Below are 27,465 nucleotides of genomic sequence, written 5' to 3' on the forward strand. Positions count from 1 at the left end.
GAGAGTAACACTTAGAAACATAGTTTTGGTTTTAGGAAAGGTCTTAGAGATAATCTAGTGTAACTTTGTCACTTTACACCTGGGAAAATCAAGACCCAGAGATGTTAAGTTACTTACCTAAGAAATGTCACTGAACCAAGTTAAAACCCAACTCCCAAGCTAGTACTTTTCCACCGCAAGTCAGTGGCGTTTGGATCATCTTTGCACGGAAAGTCTGACACAAGCCACTTGTATTGTGTACTTTAGTAATAAGCCTTCCTAACTGGTCACCTTGTAAGTAGTATAAACCTCCAAGAGAAAGAACGTAGTAGACCTTGAACTCTAAGTAACAGTTGTTAGACCAAGTAGCATTCATGTCAGGGTTTTTTGGTTGTGTTTTGTTTTGTATTTTGATACAAAATACCTCTCCTTGCTCAGGTAGAGAAGGGAAAGCTAGAATTTGGATGTGGAAAGGGACCTTAGCAACTATCCGGGTTCAGTCCCTTTATTTTATAGATGGGGAAAGTGAGAGCCAGAGAGGATAAGGGACTTGTCAAGGTTACACAGCTACATTCTGCCCATGTCAGAACTAGAACTTGTGCCTTCCGCATGTGTGTCTTTAACCCGTAATTTCAGTTGTAATAATTCATAAGACTACTTGTAAAGGGACTCATTTTTGTAAACAATGAGCAATTTGTTTGTAACATTCTTCACCCATTAAACTCAGAATTAGCTCTAAAAGCCCCTTCTGTGAAGTGAGGAAGTCTTGAAAAGAAAAAGAGAATAAAGAAAGCAGCAAGGTGGTGAACTGCTTGGCTGTATTCCAGCTGTGGTCAGGATCACTAGGCTAATAAGCAGTCATCTTCTGCCAAAATATTTTTTAAATACTGAATTCAGTTAGTAGAAGAGAAAAGAAGCTTTCTTGTTTTTTGGTGTGCAGTTACACTAAGTAAGCAGCCCCCTCTTTCCCCTCAAAGTATTTGTAAGCAGATAGTAACATTTAAAGAAAGCATAGAATTGAGGTTTTGAGTTAGAAGCAATGGTAGCCTTCCTCAGTATGGAAACATCAGAGCTCATGTGGTGTACAACTTTCATTTCTTAACCAGAGATAAAAACTAAGGCTTTGTAGTTCTTTATTCTTTAGCCCATACAGAATGTTTACGGGATATCTATACTCTTTTGGCGTATATACTTCAGTACATATAGCACATATACTATATAATGCTGAATTTTAGAAAACCAATCAGCTCATGTGGTCAGCTCATTAGAACCGATTTATTCATTTCTTTTGCCCAGAACTATAATGTGCTCTGGTTCTGTAATAATTTAATTGACTTTTAAATCAATACACTATAATCAGTAATTAACTGATGCAGATACCTTCATGCCTAACTGTTTTCAAGGCATCACTAACTGATGTCAGAGAACTGGATAGGGCCTCAGATTGCTTCCATTTCAAGAGCCATCTTGCAGCCTGTTCTGCATTTCTACATGAGCCCTAAATGTTCTGTGGCTAGTGGCCAAGTCTTACGCATGTGTGTTTAGCATCTAGCAGAATACGTGGCGCGTACCTGATAATGAACAGACATTTGTTAAACTGAAATGTCCCTGGAGAAGTCCCTTGCCTTTCGCTGCAAGTTAAATGTCCTTTCAAATAAATGAAACAGTTTGGTTTTTTTTAAAAGATTTTATTTATCTATTAGAGCACGAGCGAGCACAAGCAGAGGGAGCGGCAGGCAGAGGGAGGGGGAGAAGCAGGCTCCCCGCCGAGCAAGGAGCCCCACGCAGGGCTTGATCCCAGGGTCCCGGGATCATGACCCTAGCCAAAGGCTAGACACCCAATGACTGAGCCACCCAGGCACCAGTGAAACTGTTTTTTATACCAGAACGAACCAGTGTTAACTATCTTCAGATCACTTAATCATTAAATTTCTTGAGAGAATTAGATTGATGGGGCGCCTGGGTGGCTCAGTCCTTAAGCGTCTGCCTTTGGCCCAGGGCGTTATCCCAGGGTACTGGGATTGAGCCCTGCATCAGGCTCTCTGCTCCACTGGGAGCCTGCTTCTTCCTCTCCCACTCCCCCTGCTTGTGTTCCCTCTCTCGCTGGCTGTCTTTCTCTCTGTCAAACAAATAAAATCTTTAAAAAAAAAAAAAAATTTTGAGAACAGCTTGGGATGGTTGCTGTCAGGTAATGTAGTGAAAACTGCTCTGTCTACTCAGTTCACCAAAAACTCAAAACCTTAACTTAGGCTTAGACTTAAGACTCCAAAACCTTAACTTTAATGTTACTCTCAAGAGGTAGACTTTCTAAGTCATCTTCTTCTAATGACCTACACAATATGCAAACTCATTCTTATATGTTCGAGTCCACCCTGGTGACATTGCCATTAACTGGTAATTCTTTTTTTTTTTTTTTTTTTTGAAGATTTTATTTATTTGAGAGACAGAGAGAGCACGAACAGGGGGAGGGGTGGAAGAGAGGGAGAAGCAGACTCCCTGCTGAGTGGGGAGCCCAACTCAGGGCTCAGTCCTGTGACCCTGAGATCATGGCCTGAGCTGAATCAAGAATCAGCTGCTTAACCGAGTGAGCCACCCAGGCGCCCAACTGGTGATTCTTTCTACTGCGTCCCACAGTAGTAGTCTTCCCAAAATTTCTGAGGTTCAGAACAAAGAGCCACTCTTGCCCACATTTTTTTCTTTTTCTTTTTTTTTTTAAGATTTTATTTACTTATTTGACAGAGAGCACAATTAGGGGGGAGCAGCAGAAGAACAGGGAGAAGCAGGCTCCCCACTGAGCAGGGAGTCCAATGTGGGGCTCGATCCCAGGACCCCAGGATCATGACCTGAGCAGAAGGCAGCCGCTTAACTGACTGAGCCACCCAGGCGCCCCTCCCACATCTTTTTCCACTGCATTCCTGTTTTCTCTAATCCTAGTGTATGCCAGTGGTGAGCAGCCTTTCCACACACGGATCAAGTCTAGACAATTAAATATTTACAGAATTGCATTGAAAAGGTTGGGGGTTTTTCCATCCATTTTATCTTTGTCATGAAACACCTTATCTGTACTCAGACTTTTTTGTTTTTTTTAATTTCCTCATCCCAAAAGGGTATCTCTTTGGGCTGAAATTTCGTTGAGCCCCTACATAATTCATACACGCTGCGGTAATGGAATGCAGTGCTTTACTGTTCAACAAATAACTGTTGTTTGCTAAGATTCTTCTTAAGCTGGTTTATTTTGCCATTTTATCTTTTTGATTAATCTTATTAGCTATTTAATATTAAAATATGTATTTCTTATAGTTCCTTTTCATATGCTTTAGAGTAAGAGGTATTTTTATGGCAAACAAGATAGGCAGCTACATCATTAACAGAATCCATTTATATTTATGTTATCAGACACTTTTCTTAGAAGTCATCATAGCAAGAATTTAAATTTTACTGAGGAGATGGCTGATGGGGGTCGCATATGCAGAAGAATCTAAGAAGAATTTGCAAGGTTTAGTTTTTTAAACTTCTTATCATTACAAAAATAACTAGAATTTAAGAATCTCACTGTAAGAACCATGCTTTCAGTAGGCCTAAGAGTGGCCATAGATTCCAGGATGTAAATGGTCACCAAAGAAATGAAGGATGTATAGGTTTATTTTGTCATTTGGACAAAACCTATGTGCCCAGGGTAATTTTAAAGTATTATAGAGACCCAACTAGATGTTAACCTTTTCCATCATAACTAGAAAACCCTGTTTTTTTTTAACTTAATGAGATCCCTGCCCAAAACAAGAATTTTCCCCACAAGTTTATTTATATGAAAACGTTTTCAAAACACACACAAAACAGACTGCAGTTAAATCAAAAAGATTCTTTTGCTGCCCAAATTGTTTAAATCCTGCCCTTGTTAATTATTAATAAATCCTTCAGAAACACTCTCCCCTATTCTGAAAGCATAGCCTGTGGTACTCTGTACTTCCTGAAAACACATACTCTTTAATTTATTGGATATTGAACTAAAGCTTTTTAATAAGTGAATTTTGTGGTAAAAGATTTATTTATTTATTTTAGAGAGTGAGAGCAAGAGAGCAAGGGAGGGGGCAGAAGAAGAGGGAAAGAGAAACTCAAGCGCACTCCATGCTGAGTGCATAGCCCAACACAGGGCTCACAACCCTGAGATCACAACCTGAGCCGAAACCAAGAGTCAGATGCTTAACCAACTGCATCACCCAGCACCCCTCTCGATGCAGTTTTTAAAATAAGTTTCCTTTATTAGCAGTCATTCAGATATGCTTTTTCCCTTACTAAAGAAGCAAACACAATGGAAGACCTTTTGCTACTTTCATTGTTCTATTCCCAGCCATTCATTGTATAAAATTCGGTATCACATTATATAAATTTATAAGTTTTCCCATGTTAATTCTCTTGAAAAGCTGTTTTTCTAAACCTGAGAAAGGAAAAATTATAGTTTAAAATGTGGCTAGATCTTCATTTCACTTCTCTTCCTCAGTGTAAATAGGAAGATAGATGTCCTCCTATGCCTTAAAATGACTTCACTTTTCTAAACCACATGTATATGCAAGGAGTAGTTTGCCCTGCTATGCAATTACTGTTCAGAGAGCAGAAGTATGTATCCAAGACAAAGAAACTTTAATTAGCAAAATAGGCTTTAATCATCGTAAGAAAATTGGGGAACGGGAATGGGGGAGTAGCCCAGGACACAATTTTAAAATTAGAAGCACAGGGGCGCCTGGTAGCGCAGTCGTTAAGCGTCTGCCTTCGGCTCAGGGCGTCATCCCGGCGTTCCGGGATCGAATCCCACATCGGGCTCCTCGGCTGGGAGCCTGCTTCTTCCTCTCCCTCTCCCCTGCTGTGTTCCCTCTCTCGCTGGCTGTCTGTCTGTCACATAAATAAATAAAATCTTAAAAAAATAAAAATAAAAAAAAATAAAATTAGAAGCACAAAGGAAAAGAAATGAGGTGACAAGCAATGGGAAAACATCTGAGCTGGTACAACCTGTATGTCAAAAGAACTAAAAGTAGATAAAAGGTTGAGTTGATAACTATGTGGAAATTGATGAATGAGTAAAATAAGAACATATATAGAAGAATATGTGAGAGAAAGTTTAAAACATTGTTGAGTTGAACCATGATGGCTCAGCGGGTCAGGCTGTCAAGACAGGCTCCCAGCTTTGGCATCGCCTCTCGGGCCCTCTCCTGTTGTGCACAGCTACAAAACAAAAGGACAGTGGCCAGAGTGGAAGAGAGGACATGGGTCAGAATGGAACAGAAGAGAGATACTTCCTCTACAGAGAAGATACTCCTGGAAGAGAAGGTCACGTTAGAAGAGCAACTAGAAGAGCCTATGGAAAAATAAAAGCGAGGGTTGGCAGATGCCGAGAACTTATTGCAGAGGAACCAAAACTGGTGGAGGAGGCAAAATTATATGGTATTTAGGAATTCTGCAAGGACTCGCTAGAGGTCGGAGACATTTTGGAGAAAGCAGCACAATGTGTGTTCCGAACGAGAAAATTGAAGATAATAACCCTATAAAATTTATAGAAAAACCTATAGAAGAGGCTCGGAATGACTGAAGTCCACACTCAGAAGGTGTTCAGAAAGCACAGCTAACTCACACTGAGCCGGTCGTGGTTCAGACTGAGCCGAGCATGACCTTATAGGTGTGAGGGCCTCTCAGGCCCTCTCCCGCTGTGCACAGCTACAGGTGTGAGGCTGTATTCTGAATTCTTGTTGAAGGGGAAGAGCTGGGCACAGCTCTGCTGGTGAACAAGGTGAGGTACCAGCTGATGGCACACACCAAGACCTACCCTGGTGGGCATGGTGACAGAAGCTTAGCTGCCTCTAACTTGTTGCCATAACTCTTGAAAGGCTGCGTCATCTTTTCTTAGCTATGAGTACTTTTGACCTTTTCCCAAACCTTGTTGGAAAACCCAAGTGGCTGAACACACAGTTGCATTAATGAACTCTAATTTGGGAGTCTGTTCATTGATTTTTAGGATTCCATGTTTAATCCTTTCACATACTTAGAGCAGAGGCCAGTGGCACACTGCCAGAGCTCTAGAGTATCGTGAATAAGCTTTATCTGCTCAAACTCTGGTGACATCAAAGCATCTTAAACGAATACAGTGTCTTTGGGAATTCTGTGTGGCTACATGGCCATGCCTGGCTGCCCTGTGGTTCTCCGAGGCATCTCACTGTAACGTGTGAGTTACCAGAATGCTTAGCCCAATACCCATTGCATTCAGTGAATGAAAGGCAAGAGTTTAAACATTTTTCTTGCTAAAGAAAATTTAATGATGACCTTTGTAAAGAACATATGAGCTCATTTGTAACTAGTAACTTGCCAGCTGCTAAAAATGATCAACTACTGGCTTTTCCTTCGAGATGTGGAAGGAACACATGTACTTTAACAATTCTTACCACCTTTATTTTGCCAGTAATTGAATTTGACAAAAATCAATTACTTTTTTGCCGTGTTTTGTTCATCTAAATGTAGAAGTGTTTAAATCTGTATTCAGCCAGCTGCAAATGACTCAGGGTATCTTCCCTGATAAGAACAACTGTCTCAAAATATGAGAACCACACGCTTGGTCTACCTTAGATGTTAATGTTTAATTTTAAATTTTTACTTAAGAGGATTAAAGCCGTAATATATTTGTTTTCCTAAAAAAAAAATTTACTGAAGGCAACAGGAACCAACAGTTCAAAAAATATGGACAAAACTAACACCTAAATAAATCAGTTAACTACAGTACAAAAGAAACTTAACCCAGAAAACAAATCATGGAATTCCAGATTCTAAAGATGAGAATTTCAGATGAATGACATAGAAAACACAATTAAGGAATAGTCAAAGTTTTCAAAATAGGTTGGGGAAAAAAAAGATTTCAACCAGACAATTAGGAAAGTATATAGATTACCTCTCAGTATTCAAAGGATTTCACCCACTTGTCAAACATTTAAACTACAAAGGAAAAATTTTTAGGAAAAAAAAATAAGATGGCTTTATATGCAGACATTATAGAAAAGATGAACCCAGGCAATAGCTTAAAAATACTTAAGGAAAGGGGTTCATTTACATGGCTAGACTGTGATTTTTCTGAGAAAACTGAAAAAACATTTTGGAATTTTGTAGAACCTAAAAATTTACCAACACAAATCTGCTCTCACTAAGCTTCTTCAATAAGAACTGTGAAGGATCTGAGATTTTCCCTACTTGCAAGTTCACAAGTTAGCCTGCCATCATTTTGTGGGTGCTGGCAGAAGACCCAAGTCTCCTGGGTCAGAAAAGAAGGCCGGTTTATCACTCAAGCAGTGGTCATATCCAGAGTATATGGGCATTTGCACCAATTCCCTGAGTATCAGTTCCCACGGGGCATGCAAAGAGCAGATAATGCCTGTGCCTGCAGTGAGTAAGCTGAGATAAGAGGGTCTTTTATAGGGGCGCCTGGGTGGTGCAGTCGTTAAGCGTCTGCCTTCGGCTCAGGGTGTGATCCTGGCATTATGGGATCGAGCCCCACATCAGGCTCCTCCGCTATGAGCCTGCTTCTTCCTCTCCTACTCCCCCTGCTTGTGTTCCCTCTCTCACTGGCTGTCTCTATCTCTGTCGAATAAATAAAATCTTAAAAAAAAAAAAAAAGAGGGTCTTTTATAATGGGCAGTCAGCTTGCCTGACCTTTGCCTCACATGGAAACATTATCTTTATTATGCTGGACCGTAGACAATCTGCCCTTTCACTTGAGGGAGGCACTATCTCTGTCTTCCAAGGATATCTCTACAGCTGTCCTTGAAAAGATCGTGCAGAACAAAGGCAGTCCATAGCTCTCCTCACAAGATATGTAGAAATAGAGGAGATCTATATAGAATTGTCTCCCAGTGTTTTTATAGTAGTATGAAGGAGGGGCAATGATACATGGTCACGTTTATTTCTTCTTTCATTCAGCTAATTGAGCACTAGCCCTATGCCTGGCCCTGTTGTGGAAACTGAGGATATGGTGGTCAGCAGTGCCCTTGGGGAGCTCACATTTTAGTGGAGAAAACAGATAATAAACAGATTTGTAATACAGCATAGTGGAAAATAGATAATAAACAGATTGGTAATACAGTGTAGTGGTTAAGTCCTACAAAGAATTGAAAACAGGGTAAGAGGACAGAGTGGCAGGGGAATTATTTTAAATTGTAAAATAAACACTGTAAGGAAGAGTAGGTCTGTGCAATATAAATAGACATTTTCCGAATAGTGACAGAATTACAGTGATTGTGTGAAGCAGGGGGAGGAATAGGTGATTCATTGCCACTAGTACAACAGGCCATTTAGGCCCCTAAAAGGTCACAGTGTTTTTAGTTAGAAGTAAGTACTGGTAATAATCGTAAGAATCAGTGTGGTTTAAGTGTTGAGATTTGGTGCGAATGAAAGGTAGCCATGTCTAAGGTACCTAGGTAGATGAAAAGAATAGATAATCTATTGTGGAAGGTACACAAACAGAAAGAATAACAAGTAAACTTATAGCATCATAAAGGAAAATAAAAATATTACTGTTAAAATGCTAAGTGAACCCCCATATCATAAAAAAATTAGATTTACAGTCTTAATAGTAAAAAAGTCTCATCTCACAAACTCCATAATGATAGTCCTTTTGTTGATTTAAACCCACTCTGTTTGCTGAAAGAATTTGAAAAGATTTACAGAATGATTTAAAGGAAGAATAAGAGAAGAAGAGGATAATTTGATAGTATTTAGAATTTATAAACATGTTCTTATGAGCACGTTCTTCACGTAGCTGCTGCTTAGGATGACCCACGTGAAAGTCCAGGCATAGTGTTAAAACTAGTTCTCTGAAGAAATATTCCCAGTGGGCTTGAAATTGTTTAGTCCATGGCTATATTTGTCTGGTGGTGCAGGGATGAAGCTTAGAGAATTTACAGTACAAATTTCACTGATCAATTCGTAGAGGAGGGCTAGATAGGAAACAAAAGCTTGAGATCTCATTGGGAAGTAGCAGCACAGAAAGGAAAGCCATGTGTTGGACAAACTGAGCATGCCCAGAGAGCATCCCATCCTGCCTCCACATAGAGGCAGCAGCAGGAGCAGGTGGGTGGGGTTAGGACTTTTCTCAGAGTAGCAGTGGATCTGCTGGAGTTCACACCACAGAGCACGAAGGAGACATCCTTTCTCGTGAACACTACTAGAAACACCACTGCTAACTCACATGGATATTAGTATGAAGCAAGAATACTTACTGCTGCTGCCCGTACCTATTTAGAGAAGATTGTTGAAGATAGATGGAATAAGAAAGAAAGTAAAAGATTTACCCTATGCCCCACAGTACTTTGTCCTTCTGGTTTATAATTTTCATAGGATATTATAATTACTTATTTGCACTCAGTCTTCGCATTCAAGGGGAATGCTCTCTGAGCATTTTATTAATTTTTTTATACTTGTCTGGTACAGTGGCTGGCAATTCTAATCATGCAGCAAGTGCTTTAGAGTGGATAGAAATATAATTTCCGTGAAATTCAGGGAGAATGATCTCATCAGGAAAATCCAAGTGTGCTAATAGGGGTGTAAAATTAGCAACATGACAAGATAAGTTCACAAAGTTCAGTTAGTCATAGTATGACTTGCTGGTGGTAAAAAGCTGAAGAGCCTAGCACAGTATTAAAAAATAGTAATTTTGAAAGATAATAGCAATGAATGACATTAAATCTGAACACTCTAATAAGGAAAGTTAGACGGTCATTCCAAGAATTAAAAGACTGAGGATTGTATCTTGGATCTAGCTAAGAAAAATTTAAATGACAATGTTATATTTATTCTAGAAAAAAACAAATATACCGTATAATCTTTTTGTGAGGTGGTGCGGAGAGCACGAATTTGGTAGGAAAGATTTGCAAAATCTGGCCAACTTCAAAATATATCCTAAAGTGAAAGACATCACAACTAGGTGAGAGTTTGATTAAAAAATTAAAATATAGGACAGTGAAATAAACCAGGGATTCCAGAAATAAATTCAGTTTCTCAGGAGCCGGTTATGTGACAACTGCTGCTGAAAAAGACAGGGAAGTCCGTATATAGATTACTTACTGTCTGTATTCCATGCTGTGTGCCTTACACTCCCGCCAAATAAAGAATTAAACATGAAAAAACTTAGAAGTAAATTAGCAAAGTAGAGTAGGATGTTTATTTCAACTGTAGAGGTATTTATTTCTTTGGAGAAATTTAAAACAATTTTCGGGTTGCAGTTGAACTGTCTTAAGAATTGTTGTTAAGGACCAGGTAAAAGGTTTAGTATATTAACTTTTTTAAAAATCTGTGTAATGAAAAATAAAAGATAAAGTAGAAAGCAGCACTGAGAACTTGCGGCGAATATAAACAAAAGCTTAACATTTCAAAATGTATAAAATTTACTTAGTACTGAGTTCTTACTAGACAAGGGATCGATTTTAATTCAACCAAATGGCTCTTATATAAATAACTAGTTAAGAAAGCAACAAGAGCTGCTGTCAGGCTTGTCAAAGAGCTCTGTAAGCCCCGTGAGACCCACAAAGTTATTTTGACTAAGGGAATGAAGGACAACTTCTTAAAAGAGGTGAGGTGTGAGCGGAGCCTTTCTTGGATAGCTGTCAGAAGACTGGAGAGCAGTAAAAGTCATGCAGACAGAGAATAACTTGATAGTGTTAGAGAGGGGGGGCGGCTAAAGCAGACGCTCAGAACACTCGGTAACCTGGCAGGGGAAGCGGGAAGGGGGAGGGAGGCTGGTGCTGAGTGCAGGCTTCAGCGTCCGTCTGATGGACAGCCATTGGAGGTGTGGCGCTCAGGTGATAAGCTGACTTTGTGCCCAGATCTGAATCGGAGATGACCAGTTGGACTGTGGTGTGTAGGATAGATTAGAAAGTGAGATCAGAGTTGGGGAGAGCAGCTGTACTCGAGGTGAAAGGTGACGAGAGCCCAAACCAGGGAAGGATGGGTGGGAGAGACATTGTAAAAGGCAGAAGGGCAGGGCTCCAAGACATGCTTTGGGATTTAAGCCAGAGTGGCAGGGTCTGCATGCTCTCACCAGTTAGTTTACTTTTACATTTTGGACACCCAATTATGTGACTATTTTTGTCTTACTGATGATTGCTAGAAAGTTTAGTTAGCGACAGATGTTGGGCTGACACGACTAATTTCTGTATCTTCAGGGACTGCATTTTTCTGTTATTGTTTCTAGCTCCATTTTCTGTTTCTCTCCATGTTTTAGTTTTTATCATCTAGTTAATTGTGCTGAACTGTGTTTATATTTTATGTGGACTTTATTCTTTAGAAGAAAATAGGGAATAAATATACATATTATACCCATATAGTCAGTAAACCCAAAGGAAAATTATAAAGCCCAGTGTTGTAGGGACCATGGAGAAGTAAACACACATATATGGCTAATGGCTGGACATTGAAGTTTCTGAGGATTGTATCTAGCAGTAGGTACTTAGAGCTGTAAAGTTGTTCATATTTATTAAACTGTTAATGTCACTCTTGAAAATGTATCATGAAGAAATAACCCAAGAGAAATAGTCCACACAATTATTTGTAGCTGCAGTACGTAATAGTGAAAAAAAGAGAAGGAGCCCAAAGGCACAGTGGTAGACTGGTTAAATAAATCATTTAATATAATGGAATGTGAGCCACCAGAAATGACTAAGTAGATCAGATAAATAGAAATGTACAGAAATGTATAAATTATCAAAATATGCATTATACCCATGTAAGAATGAATATATATATAGAGAGAGAGCGCGCAAAAAGAAGTAAGAAGAGGTCATGAGAGTTATAAATAACTTTAAAGGATAAGTTTTTCTCCTCTGCAGAGTTAATATAATTGGTAGGTACTTTTGAGATTAGCACTAGTTAAGGAGTGCATTTTGGAAACTGTAAAATTTAGAGCTTTACGCATGATCTTTCTTCAGCTACCAAGCAGCTTCTTTGTCCCTTTGTTTCAGGATTTGAGCATTGAGGAACAGTCAGAGTGTACTCAGGATTTTTACCAGAACGTGGCTGAAAGAATGCAGACTCGTGGAAAAGGTAATGCTTTGTTAGCCGGCCATAAAAGGATTGCTGGTAGTTGTACAGAGTCTGACTGCTGTGTCTGTTAGAACTTTCTCTGTTTCTCTGATGGCCTGGCGGGCTTGCCAACTCTGTCCTATAAACAACTCCGCTGACATTCTGGTAGCTGGTCTTATCCTTAGAGGGCCTTTGAATACCACCATGTGTATCACTCCAAGGTGATCACAGCAGTTGGGTAATTTATGGAACAGTGTTTAATAATTGCATTAAGGGTAGGGGCAGAGTCGATTAAGCCCCTTAGGAAGCTTCTAAATGAAATGCCCATCTTGGAAGCACCATTTTGGTGAGTCATTTTTCATGATTATGTATTCCTCAAATGGGTAGGGGGGGTGGAAAAAAATTGAGAATCACCGACTTAGAGCTGTAGGTTTTTAGAGAATTTTCTTGAATTTGACTTCCATTGATGTTGGGTTTTAGGATATACTTAGCATACATGTCTGTCTGAGAAGTAAGCCCCACCTGTGCACGTCTACGAGTTCTATAAGATTGTGTAGTAAACCTCAGAAAAATGAAAGAGTGGGTTGCCATCATTCTCAGTCTTGGGAATTTCAGTCGCTTCTCTAATGCAGCGATGTGGAGTGACCCGTGCTGAGGTGTTCCCACTTGGCAGGGCATACAACTGTTGGGTCCTGCCAAGCAGTTTCAGTTAGAAGTGGTGATTCTGTGAAAGGCAGTCCCAAAAGTTGAGGTAAATTTTTAAAGGGTATTTTTTAATGTAACATCTTATACTTTTGTTTCTGGGTATATTTAATGCATTACTAGTAAATTAGTTTTCTGCTATATGGGAGAAGCTATGAAGACGTGCTCTTAATGTAAATTGTCCATCCTTCTCTTGAGCTTTTATGTCCATTTGGATATTTCAGTGCCTGCAGAAAGAGTCGAGAAGATAATGGATCAGATCGAAAAGTACATCATGACTCGTCTCTATAAATATGTGTTCTGTCCAGAAACTACAGATGATGAGAAGAAAGATCTCGCTATTCAGAAGAGGATCAGGTAGTTGGTTGTTTTGCTTTGTCTTGTATTTACTACCTACCATCAGGAGAATACATTGTGGGGAAACAGGGCACTTGCATTTCAAACCTTGACAACAACTAACAGCAAAGGTACCCACCATCCTTAGCTTCTAAGCTTCTTCATGGTGTCAGAAGGAAAAACACTATGGTAAATGGATAGGAGAAAAGGGCTGAAATCACCTGAGTCGAAGCAGCTTTAGATAAGAAGCAGATCTGATGTTTGAGATTGTTTCAAAGCTCCAAAATTTCCAAGGAACAGGAGGAAATTTCATTATTTTCTCATTTCATTGAACTGTCTTGTCAGGCAGGAAGCTGTGAGTATCCAGATGAAGGCAGTAGGTGTCATTAGTCCTCCTCCTTACTGGGGGTGCTCATTATTTAGCTGTTCCTCTGATCACATCTTCCCACTGCACTGGGTTGGTAACACTTCCCAAAGCACTCCATCTTCCCTGGGTGGTAGAGTGAGCCCCAGGGCTCTGCATTCCAGTGGCAGCGAAAGCCTTAGGAAATAGGCCATCTAAATGTGGGAATGGGTCCAAGACTGGTTGTGCTGAGGTGCTTATGGAAGAGGGAGCTCAGGAATCCAAACAGGGCTCCTTGACAGTGGGGCTGGTAATTGGCAGATCTGTCTTGATGATGTCACACCAGAAGCCAGGAGTTGGTATTAGGAAGGTGGTAGGTGGAGCCCGAAGGAACTAGAGGGTCTTTGGACTGGTGTGCAGGGTGAGAGCATTCGTCAGGCAGGGATCTCTGCTGTGAAGGGTGTAACCAGGAAACTCAGGGATTCAGACTGAGGTGACACATGCTTGTTGACAGAGGCTTACACAGCCTCTGGTGTGCCCCAGAAGTTGAGGGCAGAGCTTAAGGCGACATTATGGTGATGGGCAATGAGGAGAGGGGACAGCAGATTCTTCTCAGGTCTTCAGTCTCAGTTATCTTTTCAGCCTCCATATAATCTCATTTCAACCAGTAAGATAGTCTTCTGCTTTTCTTGTGACAAGAGAAGCCTCATTTTAGGATTCTGGTCACTTCGTCTGAGCTCCTGATATGTTCAGGGGCAGTGTGCTGGGGCCCAGGATTGCCTCATTCGTCAGTGGTGCCTCGTATTTCCCCTTTACTGAAGGAAATGACAAGACAAATGACTGTGGTCCATTCTTGGAATTTTTTTTTTTTACTGTCTCTCCCTCTTTGTAGAGCCCTGCACTGGGTTACACCTCAGATGCTTTGTGTCCCTGTTAATGAAGAAATTTCAGAAGTATCTGATATGGTGGTGAAAGCAATCACAGGTCAGTGAAACAGAGAGCTTTTTTATCTGGATGTTTCTCCCTTGAAGTTAACATAAATCCATACAAGACAGTAAAGTGTTTCTAAAATGCAGACTGCCAAAGACATACTGAATGCGGTAAAAGCAATTTGTAAGTGCGCTAGTCGTATGAACTTGAAGCATTCATTTTAGCAGGTGAACTATGTTTCCCCTTTACTTTCTTTGACCAGGGTCTCTTATTTCTTGGGTATTGAACTAAACTAAGGTCAAATGCAGCTAGGGCAAATTTCTTTGCCCCTTTTTTTTTTTTTTAAGAGAGAGAGAGAGAGTGTGTGACTGGGGTGGAGGAAGGGGGAGGAGGGGCAGAAAGAGGGAGAGAGAGAATCTCAAGCAGGCTCCCTGCCCAGCACAGAACCCGACACGGGGCTTGAGACCATGACCTGAGCCGAAGTCAAGAGTCGGACGCTTAACCTACTGAAGCACGGAGGTGTCCCCGCTAGGGCAGATTTCTTAAAACTCAGTTGCATTTATATATTCAAAATAATTTTAGAGGGAGGAAGGGAATTGATGGGGCAAGATAATCTCCCCTGCTACAGTTATATACTAAAATGGTATCTCTCTAATTGGTTGTTAATCAGAGATGTGCTTTGGATTATTTTTCTGGTTGGTTCAAGATGTCAGTGAAGTGCCCTGAACTGATGTGGTTCTTCCGTCCTGGACAGGTTAAGGTTTCTGTTTCTTATTCATAGGAATAGCCCAGCAGAAGTATACCACGAAAGTTTAAAAACAAAACAAAACAAATTCCTCCTAATGGAGAAGATACCCAACCTTGGCCAGCTTCTTCTTAATTAAGAAGAGTTGGAAAGGGGCGCCCGGGTGGCTCAGTCGTTAAGCATCTGCCTTCGGCTCGGGGCGTGATCCCAGGGTCCTGGGATCGAGCCCCGCATCGGGCTCCCTGCTCCGCTGGGAGTCTGCTTCTTCCTCTCCCACTCCCCCTGCTTGTGTTCCCTCTCTCGCCGGCTGTCTCTCTCTCTCTCTCTCTCTCTCTTTCTCTGTCAAATAAATAAATAAAATCTTTAAAAACAAAAAAAAGAAGAGTTGGAAAGACTTGCTTATTTAGAGTTGTTAATGAAATTCTGCTGGGAAAGAAAGTTGGTCAGCTGCTGTTAGCAGTGGCTGGGGGCAAGCCATTAAGTAGGCTTCTTTGGTTATAAGAACTAGAGACTCCTGTTACAGGAAGAAATGGGGGTTTGCTTAAGATATTATCAAGGTAGGAAAGGAAGCAGGACTCTCACAGAAACTTAGCTCCATGGCCCTTCTAGGGCCTGGGTCATCCGCTTTTAACATGATTCTTCCACTCTCTCAGGTTCTGTTTCTCTTTGTAATTCTTTGCTTTAACTCCTGTTATTAAATGAATTATTTTCTGTAATTCTGGTTGAAGAGTCTAACTGGCCTAGCTGAATACTGTTATCTTTGTTGTTCAAAGCTTTTCTGCAAGGCTGTGTTGTAGGTCTCATGAATTGACTCCTTTGGGTCAAGGCCCACTCCCACTCCCACCTTTTGCTCAGGGAACATCATAAGAGATTGAAGGTGAGAAGCCTGGATATGGGCCTTGTACTTGTGTTTTTTTTTTCCGAATACTCTTGCCAAGTTGGAGACCAACTGGTTTATGTTTAAAGTACTTCATAGGAATTTATGTCCGGGACTCTTTTCTGAAATGCCATAGGATAGACCTTGTAAAACCAGAAACTACAAGAGCCAGATCATTGTTTGCTTTAAAATAGAACTAAGAGGATTTCAGTATATCAGCAGTTTGTTAACAGAATTTGAGAGGTGAAAGTTTTCTCAAATCATCTGAGTTGGAGTTTGAAGAGATGTTTTGGTAGTAGAAATTTGGCCACAAAATTTTAAAAGCCTTCTTAACTTTTTGTCATCTTAGCCCCATATCTTGCCAGTCTGAGTGCGGATACATTCTGTGAAGGCCAAAGGTTATGTGATCACTTTCGTCCTAAAATTGTCAGCCTAAGTACAGGAGCAAGGAGAGAGGACAGTGTGTAACAGTGGTATTATGGTTCAATTTCTCTAAACCACCCCATGTGCTCCTCATTAGCACAGTCAGTTTTATTGGTAAATACACTGAATGAGGCATTTTCCATTTCGGTTGACATCTGTCATCTAGTAGGTGGAGGCCAGGGATGCTATTAAACATCCTGCAGGACCGGACAGTCCCCTACAAAAAAGATGATCCAATTTAAAATATCGTTAGTGCCAAGGTTGAGAAATCATGACTTAGAGGTCTAGCCTACTTTGTTTTCAAAACGTCATTAGAGATAAAACTAGACTCCCGCCAAGATGGAGTACCCATACTCAGCCCGTCTTTCCTACTGATTACACGTAAAAGCCGTGGATGACAGACACAGAGCAGTTACCTGAGGACTGTGTAAAGTAAGTGACAGCAGGCAGACTAGGGTGGGACATCATTACTGGAAGAATTAATACAGTGGGGAGTTTCCTGTTCTGTTATTTTCTCCTGGATCTCCTCGTTTAGGCTTTAGGGCAGTGCAAATCATGAAACTAACTACAGGTGGTGGGGGGTTCAAAAGAGTTTCCCCAAAAAAACTTCTTTGAGGCTTAAAGGATGCTAGGAAGGCGAAGGGTCGCTGCAGGACAAAGAGTGTGGGAGGAATCGCCATCCCCCCTCCCCCGTTCTTTTTTTTTTCCCCCTTCCCTTCTCTTCCTTTTTACACTCTCGGCCCTCCCTCCTGGCATTGGCAGCTACACCTGCCTGCAGATAAAAAGTACTCATTTTTTATTCACTTAAAAATTTAAGGAATAAACATTAATGAGAGAGTGGTTAAAAACTTAAAGAATAAAAACGAGTACTAAAAGGTAGGAAGCTAAATAGGATAAATGAAAGTGATAAAAATGGTTTTAAAAAGTCTTCCCCCAAATCTCTTTTGTAATATGTTCTACTCAAATAGAAAAAGAAAATAGACTGAGACATACTAACAATAATTACAACCCATAATTAAAAGATTAAAGGACCTCTACTATAAACTAAGCAAAAGCACACAGTAGACATGTGAGTACAGGGAACGAAAGCATTAGTAAGTTAGAGTACGGCCTCTGCACTGTCCAGGGTCTCCGGCCCCCACACACTACTCTTCCATGGCTGGTGGTCCCGTGAGGGTTGCCCCGGGAGCAGACCTCAGGGATGGAGCTGGGAGCAGAACTCCGATGTGTGCCACCATCCCACCTAAATTAGAAAACTTTATTCCTGCTGTTGGCCAGAAGTTGCTGTCAAATTTACCTGCCTCGGCTGTTTCTTTCGCGTTGCTCCAGATTGCAAGCAGACTTGCACATCCGAAGGCACTCTCCCTCCTTCCCCTTGTGTTGTTCTAGCGGTGCTGACTACTGTTCTCACCGCCTCCCAGTCTTTGTGATGCAGGCTGTGCATTTACAGGAGCCCACCACTTAGGGCTGGTTAGGGACAGTGAAGTAATTTTTCTCTGAGGGAAATGAATGGTATTTATGAGATTAAATTTTATATCCTTGCTTCAGCCCCTGTGCTAACCAGTAGGCTATAAAAATCGTAAAGGTGCTGTAGATGTTACAGCTGGTGGGATTTACATGCTGTGGGGACTGGCCGCTATAGACCTACATGTGATAAATTTCAGCAGCTGTATTTTGTTACCAATACAGTGGTGCTTTGTAGAATACCCACCTTTCTAAAAAGCAGCATGCTCTCTAAACTGAGTTTTACAGTGAAATAAAGGAACAGAAGCAGGAAAAAGACTCTTCTTAATTATCCGAGGAGCTCATAAGCAGTTTAACATCATGATTAAAAGCATGGGTTTTAGAGTATGATAAACTTAGTTTCACGTTCTCCCTCTGTCAGTTGCTGTGTCTGTATAATTTTGGGCAAATTATCAAACTTCTGTGAATCTCAGTTCCCTTCCTAATAGTATCCATTGCACAATCTGAGGATGAAAAAGAAATAGGCTGTGAACATGGACGGCACTGGAGGAGATAACGCTAAGTGAAATAAGTCAAGCAGAGAAAGACAATTATCATATGATTTCTCTCATCTATGGAACATAAGAACTAGGAAGATCGGTAGGGGAAGAAAGGGATAAAGAAAGGGGGGGTAATCAGAAGGGGGAATGAAGCATGAGAGACTATGGACTCTGGGAAACAAACTGAGGGCCTCAGAGGGGAGGGGGGGGTGGGGGAATGGGATAGACTGGTGATGGGTAGTAAGGAGGGCATGTACTGCATGGTGCACTGGGTGTTACACGCAACTAATGAATCATCAAACTTTGCATCAGAAGCCAGGGATGTACTGTATGGTGACTAACATAATATAATAAAAAAAAATTAAAAAAAAAAAAAAAAGAAAGAAATAGGCTGTGGAGCCTGGGAGTAATGCACATAGCATCTGGCTCGTGGTCCCGCGTCCTGGGATGAGCTAGTGCTTACGTTTTTTGTGGTCAGAGTTTTTCAGACACTAAATCACCTGGTGGAGAAGGGGTAGTTAGCGAGGGTACCTCTGTAACTTGATAGATTAAAAAATGATTAATGCTTCTTTCATGTAATTATTTCTCATTGAAGCAGTGTCTTTTCTGCTTTATAGACATCATTGAAATGGATTCAAAGCGCGTGCCTCGAGATAAGTTGGCCTGCATCACCAAGTGCAGCAAGCATATCTTCAATGCCATTAAGATCACCAAGAACGAGCCAGCCTCAGCCGATGACTTTTTACCAACTCTCATCTACATTGTCTTGAAGGGCAACCCCCCACGCCTTCAGTCCAATATCCAGTACATCACCCGCTTCTGCAACCCAAGCCGACTGATGACTGGAGAGGACGGCTACTATTTCACCAATCTGGTAAGTATTGGTTTCTCGGAGCCTCGGGGAAGAACCGTGAAGGTACTTATTTTGGGGATGTGACAGATCACTCACAGGCCTGTGACAGTTTAATGCCCCTGAGTCGAGGAATCAGCCTAGCTGAGGACGCTTGCTTGGTGTCACATAGCACACGTGACCGTGCCATGCAAACGCCCTGCCTCTCAGTACTTGACCAGAGATTGTGCTCCTCGTGTGGAAAACATGATGGCCGCACGGAGGAGTTTCTGCCGCTCTTGGCCATCACTCCCCCAGGTCCTGGGTAAAAGGGCCATTCACTTAGTGGGCTTGCTTAACCATGAATGAGTCCGATCATGGATTTGGATTTAGTAGAAGACTTAAGAATTATTTTTTGTTTATTTCTGTGAGTGATCTCTTAGAACTGAATTCTGAGATTTTAAAAGGGTCAGTTCAGAGGATGTGAAATGATTTTCAAGCCTTGTTAACAGTGCTAATTGATTCTAGGCAAGACTGTATTAAAGTATGTAAGTCTAAGTAGTAGGGCTGAATACTTCCTTTTACTGACCACTAAACTTTTATTTGTTTTCAACTAAATTTACTGATGAATTTGAGCCTCAAAATACCTTATGTGCTTTCTGTTCTGTGTTGGAAGTTGTACAGGTTAATAGGGAGAAGAAGCCAGGTTACATAAGAAAGCGTTTCTAGTAAATTTTCTAAAAAGATGGTACTTGAATCAACTTCAAGGCTTCCGGAAATTTGTTGTGATTTATTTTTAAGTGCTAAATATGTTTTCACCATTGTACCTAATTTTGTATTGTGTTTTCATTTAAGTGGGTTTCCAAAAGTGTATAAGCTTCCGGTCCCTCGAAATCTGGACCTGCCCCTGTCACACATCACCCTCAGCCACTGGGTTCAGCTGCTTGACTTGGGAGTGCTCTTTTCCTTTTTTCAGGTTTTTATTTAAATTCCTGTTAGTTAACATACAGTGTAATATTAGTTTCAGGAGTAGAATTCAGTGATTCATCCCTTACATACAACACGCGGTGCTGATCACAAGTGCCCTCCTTAGTGCCCATCACCCATTTATCCCATCCCAGGAATACTTCTTTTCAAAGTGATGCTTGTGCCATTATTTGCAGTATTTTTCATCCTTCCAGACACATGGTGGTTTAAACTATACTCCCCAAAAAAGTTTTAAGTGGCCGAAGTACTCATTCCTTAACATACATGAAACATGCTCTTGACTGCTAGAGAAGAGCCTTTTGGATTTAGTTCTTCACCTAGGGATCATCAGACAATCTGACAATCCCAGAGAAGTATGGAGATGGAGGCACGGCTGGTAGTAGAAGCAATGACCAGGACCAGGAGGTGCAGCCCTTGTGGTCAGCAATGGAGGCTGCTGGTTCGCCTCTCCTTGCAGCTTCCCAGAGCCGTGACCTACAGCCTTACCTATGTTTGCCCCTTATTTCTCCATCTTCTCAGCTGATTCAGAGTCTGGCTTCTACTCCTACTGCTCCAGTGAAACTGCTCTGGCAAAAGTGAAAAATCTGCCGGTTGTCAAATCCCATGAAAACTCTGTCTTCATCTTTCTTCTTTAACACTCTTGATAACTCCTTTGTTCTAGAACTTCCTTTGTCTCTTTGTCTTTTGAATTTCACGGTTCCACTCCTTCCTTGTCTCTTTGTAGGCTTTGCATCCTCTGCTCCCTCTTGAATTGTGTTATTCCCTAGAGTTCTGTCCTCTGTGCACTTCTCCCCCTAGGGCTGCCTCCTCTGAGCACAGCTCTGCTGTCCCCGGTACCATGATGATGCACAGGCTTGTGTCACCTATTTTGCCCTCACACTGAGCTCCATTTCCAGCTGTTTATTATGTCTCAAATGTAATTTTTCAAAGCTAAAACTGCTTCCTGGAATGTCAGATGGTTTTCTCTTTTCTAATCTATACCGTTTCCACTGTGGCAGTAGCATATAGCCATGCCAGGAGTGCTAGGATCGTCTTAGATCCCTCCTCTCTCCAGGTAATGGGGACCGCAGCACGTCCACAGTCCCAGGGCGAGCCTGCGTGGATGGGTCGGAGGGGCACGTTCTCATCAGATGAGTCTGTTGCAATAGATTTGCCAAATATTCCTTAAAGAGATTCACTTTTTTATGAGCAGTGGGAATGAGTTTCTCAGAAGAACTTCCAAGAGCTGCCTGTTTTCCTCTGTTTATATTGCATGTCTTGTGAAAATGGCTCTTTTAAAAAATGGGAGGGATAGGGGCGCCTGGGTGGCACAGCGGCTGAGCGTCTGCCTTCGGCTCAGGGCGAGATCCCGGCGTTCTGGGATCGAGCCCCACATCAGGCTCTTCCGCTATGAGCCTGCTTCTTCCTCTCCCACTCCCCCTGCTTGTGTTCCCTCTCTCGCTGGCTGTCTCTATCTCTGTCAAATGAATAAATAAATAAAATCTAAAAAAAAAAAAAAAAAAGGAGGGACTGGCTCAGTCTGTGGAGCCCTCTTGATCTTGGGGTTATGGGTTCGAGCTCCATGTTGGGTATGGAAATAACCTAAAAAATAAAAATAAATTAATTAATAGTAAAAATGAAAATTACTTTCCTTATAGAAAAATTAAATCAGGGGCGCCTGGGTGGCTCAGTCATTAAGCGTCTGCCTTCGGCTCAGGGCATGATCCCAGCGTTCTGGGATCAAGCCCCGCATCAGGCTCCTCCGCTGGGAGCCTGCTTCTTCCTCTCCCACTCCCCCTGCTAGTGTTCCCTCTCTCGCTGGCTGTCTCTCTCTGTCAAATAAATAAATAAAATCTTTAAAAAAAAATAGAAAAGAAAAAAGAAAAATTAAATCAGTGTAAGAAAATATAGCTAACAGATGTCTGTTGAACTGAGCATTTCCCAAGGATTTCTTTACTAGAAATTTCTTTGCTCCCATTTATTCATTGCTTGCTGCTGACCTGTGAGCTCAGCACATTCCATGTGCTGGATTGTTTAATTCTCACTATAAATTTAGGTGGTATTTCCCATTTTACATATGCAGGAACCTCAGAGAGCCTAGGTAACGTTCCCAGGCTCACAGACTCTTAGGCTATCACGTGACAGAGGTGACAACTCAGGTTGCCTGATTTCAAAGCTTATTCTTTTAACCATTTGATGTTAAAGGACCAAAGGTCCCTGGAGGATGCCACACCGGTCCCTGTGTGCCACACCGGTCCCTGAAGATGCGCCCAGTAGCTGCCATGCCCTGAGTGAACACTGTGGGACTGGTTAGACCTCGGAAGGGGATGGCTTTATGGGGCGTGTTTCCCAGACACGTGGCCCTAGAACTCCCGGCCACAGCAGTGATTCCTCTGCCCTGCAACGTGACAGGGAAGCAGAGAGCCTTGGAGTTTGAGGAATCATTCAGTTTTTGTCCACAGAAAGCTCTGTAGTGGCCAGTGTGGAACAGACCCTGAAGGGGCCTTCTCTAGCCTTTCACTCTGTACAAGACCCCTGGACCTTTGAACAAGCCAAGGAGAGGCCTGAATTTCAGACAAATTCAATGGGAATTGGCGATTTGACTTTTTTTTTTTTAAGGAAGAAATGTACTGTTTCAGTTGGGAGTATCAAGGAAACGTGATTGGCTATGACTTGGTAATTTTTGAAGCTGAAGTCCATGGTGGGTCATTAGACTGTTGTGTCTACTTTTGATTCTGTTTTAAACTCACCACAATAAGATGGTTTTAAAATGTATATTTGAATATTTGAAGCTTTCCTTATGTGACTACAGTAAATAACATTCTGGGGTTTTTTTTGTAGTGCTGTGCTGTGGCTTTCATTGAGAAATTAGATGCTCAGTCTTTGAATTTAAGTCAGGAAGATTTTGATCGATACATGTCCGGCCAGACTTCTCCCAGGAAGCAAGAACCTGAGAATTGGTCTCCTGATGCTTGCTTAGGGGTTAAGCAAATGTATAAGAACTTGGATCTTCTGTCTCAGTTGAATGAACGGCAAGAAAGGATCATGAGTGAAGCCAAGAAACTTGAAAAAGACCTAATAGAGTGGACGGATGGAATTGCAAAAGAGGTTCAAGACATTGTTGAGAAATACCCGCTTGAAATTAAGGCCCCAAATCAATCTTTAGCAGCTATTGACTCTGAAAATGTTGAAAATGATAAACTTCCTCCACCATTGCAGCCTCAAGTTTATGCAGGATGATAAAAGTTGACGTGGCTAGTATTTATTTGAGCATAAATTGTAGCTAGCCCTTACTACAGTCCATGATTGGGATCTAGACTATAACTTAATTGCTTATAAATGTCAGAGCATTTTTAAAGGTACAGTTTGTGGGAATTGTTTTGTTTGTTTTGTTTTTCCTGGCAGGGGAAGCTTAGTAAATAATAAAATACTATTTATTTGAGTTATGAAATAGACTCATTTAAGGTTTATGTGAAAGTTTTATCTAAATCTATTTTTTCTCCATGATTTTCCTATGTGCTTCCTCTGTGGCATTCATTGTGGTTTGGATATGGGTAAATAATTGCCTTTAAAGGATAAAACAAATGAATGCTACAAAATGTATGTTGAAGGGAATTCAATGGTACCACTATTCTACAGTTTGAAATATTTTATAATTGTAAAGATAGAAGATATATTGATAAGTAAATATGTAAAATTGTAAATATGTAAAAACAAAAAAGGAATGGTGTCTGCTGTGCATGGCATTTCATGTGTTAATTTGTTTAAAGTGTATTGAATGTTGGCCTTTAACTCCATTTTATTTGGTTTGCCCCACTTAAATGAACCTAGCGGTGTTTAGACATATTCCCCTTAAAACCTCGACTCCATCTTTAACAATACGTTAGCCCTGACTTAGCTTCTGCACAGTCAGAGACTGTGACACCATTGAGGTTCAGAGTCATTTTTAAGTCACAAAGTCGCTGTTCAGGATAGTCATTTGAAGACTTTGAACCATACTTCTTGCACCTTTTTCCTCCACTCATTCAGGAAATATTTGTAGAGTTCTTTATAAAGGAGCTGGTCCTGGGCCTGGATCAGAAGACAGGAGCGAACAGCACTCCACTGGGGAGATCCGAGCCCTGATGTGCATCGGTGCCTTTCTGCCTCTGTAGCGTACTTTGGACTTGATGGACAACCCAGACACCTGTCCTGTAACCCTCTGCCAGGGTTTCTCAGCCTCAGTACTACTGACATTGGGGGCCTGAGGATTTTTGTTGTGGGGGCTTCCCTATGCTTTGTAGGGTGTTTAGCAGTATTCCTGACTTCTGTACCCACTAGACACTAGTGGCACCCCCCACAGTTGTGAAAAATTATCTCCAGACATTGCCAAATGTTTCCGGGGAGAGTGGGGGAGCAGCAGAATCGCCCCCAGTTAAGAACCCCTGATGTATTTCGTGAGTGAGGAAGTAATCCTGTCGGTGGTTAATGTGACGTAACCAAAGAACATTGCATTAAATGCACAGCGCGGCTAACTGGTCGTCATTGAGGCTTTACAGCCACTGGCACCGTGGAAGCTTTTCTAACCCTAATGCAACCCTTCATAACCGAAATATGCCACGTGCGGCCCTCCTTCCAAGCAGTGATTTCTACAGATTACCAGCGGACCTGTGAAACTGTGTATAAGTCCCAGGGCACCGTTCTGAAACCAGGTCGCATCACAAGCAGTTAAGAAGGTTTCTTGGCTCTCTCAGTATATTCCTAATAGTGGACCACAGATTTGTAGTGCAATAACTTTGGAATAAAACGAGGGTGAGTATACAGATTTTTATCCGCTACTTAAATTTACACGTGAGAGCCATCAGGTTGGCACACCTGTTGTCACAAAGCACTGAAGACGAGAAGCGGGTACCTGAGTCAGCGCGCCCCGAGCGCACGTGGAGTGCCGCGAGTTACGTCAAATGCCAGTGAGAATCCGCACTTAGAAACCCGGGCCCCACTGATTTCTGTGGAAGGCGCGCCCCTTTCTCCTTTGTTCTTTTCTATGTACTTTCTAGGTGCTAATCCCGGTATATACACTCTTAATTCTCCTGGGAATATACAGTTCTTTTAGTCGTTGTACACTATATTTGTTAAATAAAATGTGCTTATCAGCCTCCCACAAAACTGTCTTCTTTTGATTTCTTACATATCGTTAGAGTAAGTTGTTGAATTGATTTCTTTGTATATTTCCTATTAGTTGAATTCTTTAGATAGGAACTCTTGCCCTAGGTAGAGGCTTATACTTCTCTTCAGTCAGCTTCAAAACCATGGCCACAGTTTCTGTCTTCTCAACAAGAGTGTATTGCTATTTTATGTACTATAAATGGAACTGGAATAAACCTTTGGAACAGAAGTCCATATTAATAAGGTTTCATGATCCATCCCTCTCCTAAATAGATTGATTTTTTTAGTTCTTTATCTTGGGAAAATTACATTACTAATATTCTCATGTTACAAAGTTTTCCTGTGTAAGCCACAAGCATCATTACCATTACCATTCCAAAGAGGAAACATTAGAGACATTCCAGTTAAAATTAAGAACAAGAGAAGGGTGTTTGCTGTCACTACTATTCGCGTTGTTCTGAAAGTTTTACACCAGGTACTCAGTCTTCAAACATTAATAAAGGGGGCTTAATCTTTATAAAATATATTTTTTAAAGATTTTATTTATTTATTTGAGAGAGAAGGAGAGCACGAGGTTGGGGGGGGGCAGGGAGAAGCAGATTTCCCGCTGAGCAGGGAACCCAACGCGGGGCTTGATCCCAGGACCCTAGGATCAGGACCCGAGCCACCCAGGCAAAGGGGACTTAATCTGATTGATATAATAATGTTCTAGCCTCGTGGTTGAGGACATGAACTTGAGCTAGGAGGCTTGGTGTTGGTTTTGCGTTTTGGCTGCCACTTAGGTATTTGCTGTTTGGCCTTGGGCAAGTCTCTCATATTTCACATCCCTAATCTGTGAACTGGGGATAATAATCGTGCCTGCTTCAAGGGCTCGTGAGGATTAAATGACCTGCAACAGTACCTAGCAATGCTAAGTGCTCAAGTGATAGCTGTTATTTATAGGTGATTCTTCTATGTAGGAAACCCAAGAGAACTGATACTGAAACATTAAATTTCACTAAAACGGTAAGATAGAAAACACTAGGAATAGCCATCAGAAGTAACTGTGTAAAATGACTTTTCTGTATCTCATTACTAGCCAGTTAGCAAATATAATGGGACAATTTTATTCACTATAGAAACATATAAATCAAGTAGCAAGGGCTTTTAGGATTTATATGGAAAAAATATAAAATCGAGAAACAAAAAAAATAGACATACACAAGGCCTATGCTCAGAAGTTCCCTACACTTGGGCTTTAATGTTCTATCTCTGCCATCTTGGAAATTCTTTTTCTTTCTTTCTTTCTTTCTTTCTTTCTTTCTTTCTTTCTTTCTTTCTTTCTTTCTTTTCTTTCTTTCTTTCTTTCTTTCTTTCTTTCTTCCCTCCCTCCCTCCCTCCCTCCCTCCCTCCTTCTTTCTTTCTTTCTTTCTTTCTTTCTTTCTTTCTTTCTTTCTTTCTTTCTTTCTTTTTCTTTTTTTAAGATTTTTTACTTCCTTGCACGTGCCTGGGTGGCTCAGTTGTTAAGCATCTGCCTTTGGCTCAGGGCGTGATCCTGGCGTTCTGGGATCGAGCCCCACATTAAGCTCCTCCGCTGGAAGCCTGCTTCTTCCTCTCCCACTCCCCCTGCTGTGTTCCCTCTCTCACTGGCTGTCTCTCTCTCTGTCAAATAAATAAATAATCTTTTTTAAAAAATGTTTTAAAAAAAGATTTTTTACTTCCTTGAGAGAGCATGAGCAGGGGGAGGGGCAGAGGTAGAAGGAGAAGTAGATATCCCACTGAGCAGGGACCTGATGCATGGCTCGATCCCAGGGCCCTGGGATCATGACCTGAGCGGAAGGCAGATGCTTAACCAACTGAGCCATCAAGGCTCCCTGCCATCTTGGAAATTCTTAATAATTTTCTCACTGAATTTGTGTTAAAAACACACTTAAGAAGTGAAGTCTGATGGGACAATGGAGCCTGCACAGTGGGGCTTAGAGCCTTAGCTCATTCATAATCTCGCTTCTCACCACCCTCCAAGGATGAGCTCTTGGTCTTACCCCTCCACTCTATGATCCGTCTAGCTAGGGCCTGGGCACTCAGGAATGGTCAGAGGCGCGAGTGCATGCTTGGGGCGTTGGACCAGGACACGATGGTGCAACTGATGGTTAGCTGGCTGCA

At 41.4% G+C, this 27,465-nt stretch overlaps 1 protein-coding gene and 1 pseudogene across 11 annotated transcripts in view; both read left to right on the top strand.

The window, feature by feature from the left end:
• The window catches only part of RABGEF1 (RAB guanine nucleotide exchange factor 1), a 60,032-nt gene extending 34,709 nt beyond the window's left edge, over nt 1-25,323 (top strand). For 7 of the 11 annotated variants that reach the window (XM_026515926.4, XM_048224509.2, XM_026515925.4 and 4 more), the window contains 5 exons: nt 11,964-12,045; nt 12,951-13,083; nt 14,298-14,389; nt 19,001-19,257; nt 23,020-25,323. In XM_026515926.4, the coding sequence (XP_026371711.1) occupies nt 11,964-12,045; nt 12,951-13,083; nt 14,298-14,389; nt 19,001-19,257; nt 23,020-23,418 (963 nt within the window). In that variant the 3' untranslated portion in view covers nt 23,419-25,323. Of the gene's footprint in view, nt 1-11,963; nt 12,046-12,950; nt 13,084-14,297; nt 14,390-19,000; nt 19,258-22,383 lie in introns of all 11 variants that reach the window. The other 4 variants (XM_048224510.2, XM_044390297.3, XM_057314961.1 and 1 more) reach the window with 1 other exon arrangement.
• Nucleotides 4-11,938, top strand: LOC125283405 (grpE protein homolog 1, mitochondrial-like; annotated as a pseudogene).
• Nucleotides 25,324-27,465: the final 2,142 nt, after the last annotated feature.

This window comes from Ursus arctos, unplaced genomic scaffold (assembly GCF_023065955.2).
Source record: "Ursus arctos isolate Adak ecotype North America unplaced genomic scaffold, UrsArc2.0 scaffold_2, whole genome shotgun sequence".
Classification (NCBI taxonomy): domain Eukaryota; kingdom Metazoa; phylum Chordata; class Mammalia; order Carnivora; family Ursidae; genus Ursus; species Ursus arctos.